The 1,014-nt window shown below is 45.1% G+C and overlaps 1 protein-coding gene across 1 annotated transcript; it reads right to left on the reverse strand.

Moving 5' to 3' along the window:
• Window positions 1–330: 330 nt before the first annotated feature.
• On the reverse strand, window positions 331–801 carry LOC146937645 (uncharacterized). Its single transcript, XM_085749484.1, has one exon. It carries the CDS (start codon window positions 799–801, stop codon window positions 331–333), a length of 471 nt encoding a protein of 156 aa, XP_085605610.1.
• Between the last annotated feature and the right edge of the window lie 213 nt (window positions 802–1,014).

The following is a 1,014-nucleotide window of genomic DNA, read 5'->3' on the forward strand; positions in this document are numbered from 1 at the left end:
CTTACGTAACTTCAAGCCTCGTTTCCCAAAAAGCGAGCAACACTAAGAGCACACGAATTGTCACATTATGTTAAACATATAAGATAGGCATATCGCTCTCAACAAATACTTCAAACCTTATAAAAAAGCCTCACACAACGAGCATTCATATTCAAAACATTATACTTGAAAATAAATCATGCATTTTCAGACAAGTATAATTGAGAACAAACAGAAGGCATATATTTAAAAAAAGAGCCACAAAGGGCCGCATAATGTCAGTGCCGCAAGGGCCGGTCAACAAGAACAAAAAAGCAATGAAAATTACAGGGCGACATAAGGCCGAGCGTTTCAAACATGCCCATCATCATCCGGGTCAACAATCTCACCGTTCTTGACATACTTCATAAATTGGAGCCCGTCCATACGAAACTGCACACCTGGGTTCACCACCTTAAGCTGCTCTATGGCATTGTCAAAACCATGACGTGCAGCACCCACAAGGTTCCTCTCCAGTTCCTCGAGCTTGTACACCAGCGCAAGATGAGCTAGCACAACTGTATCTTCAGTTTCCTCCTCACTAGGTTGAGTAGTGTCACGAAGAGCGTCTTTAAGGACTTTCTTTTCTGCAGCAAACCTAGCACGAACTTCGTTCAGCTCGTGATGAAAACAAAACGCCGACTCTGCTTTTTCATCCAAGAAGGTGATCATCTTGTCTTTCTCTGAAGCACCTTCCCTCAAAGCGGTCACCTCTGCTTCCAGCTCAGATATCCTCTTGGCCGTCTCATCACGCTCACGCGCAAGGGCATCAGAACAGACCATTTCTTTCATCGATGAATTGTTGAGGAACACAACAACCTCTAAAGCTCTCATTCCACCAACAACCCCCTCGGTCACTACACGGGATCGACCAGCAGTCCCAGGTCATGAATTTCCTTCAATTTCGAATCACCAAGGTAAAGTGATGCCTGAGGATCGAAACGGCCAGACTGCGACCACACTTTGGGAAGCTGGAACAGGCCTTCATCAACATGA

Source organism: Medicago sativa, chromosome 3 (assembly GCF_051527215.1).
Source record: "Medicago sativa cultivar Bolivia chromosome 3, Bolivia_mono, whole genome shotgun sequence".
Classification (NCBI taxonomy): domain Eukaryota; kingdom Viridiplantae; phylum Streptophyta; class Magnoliopsida; order Fabales; family Fabaceae; genus Medicago; species Medicago sativa.

Coding starts and splice junctions, on each gene's coding strand:
- LOC146937645 (XM_085749484.1), bottom strand. CDS start 801: ATGGTCTGTTCTGATGCCCTTGCGCGTGAGCGTGATGAGACGGCCAAG.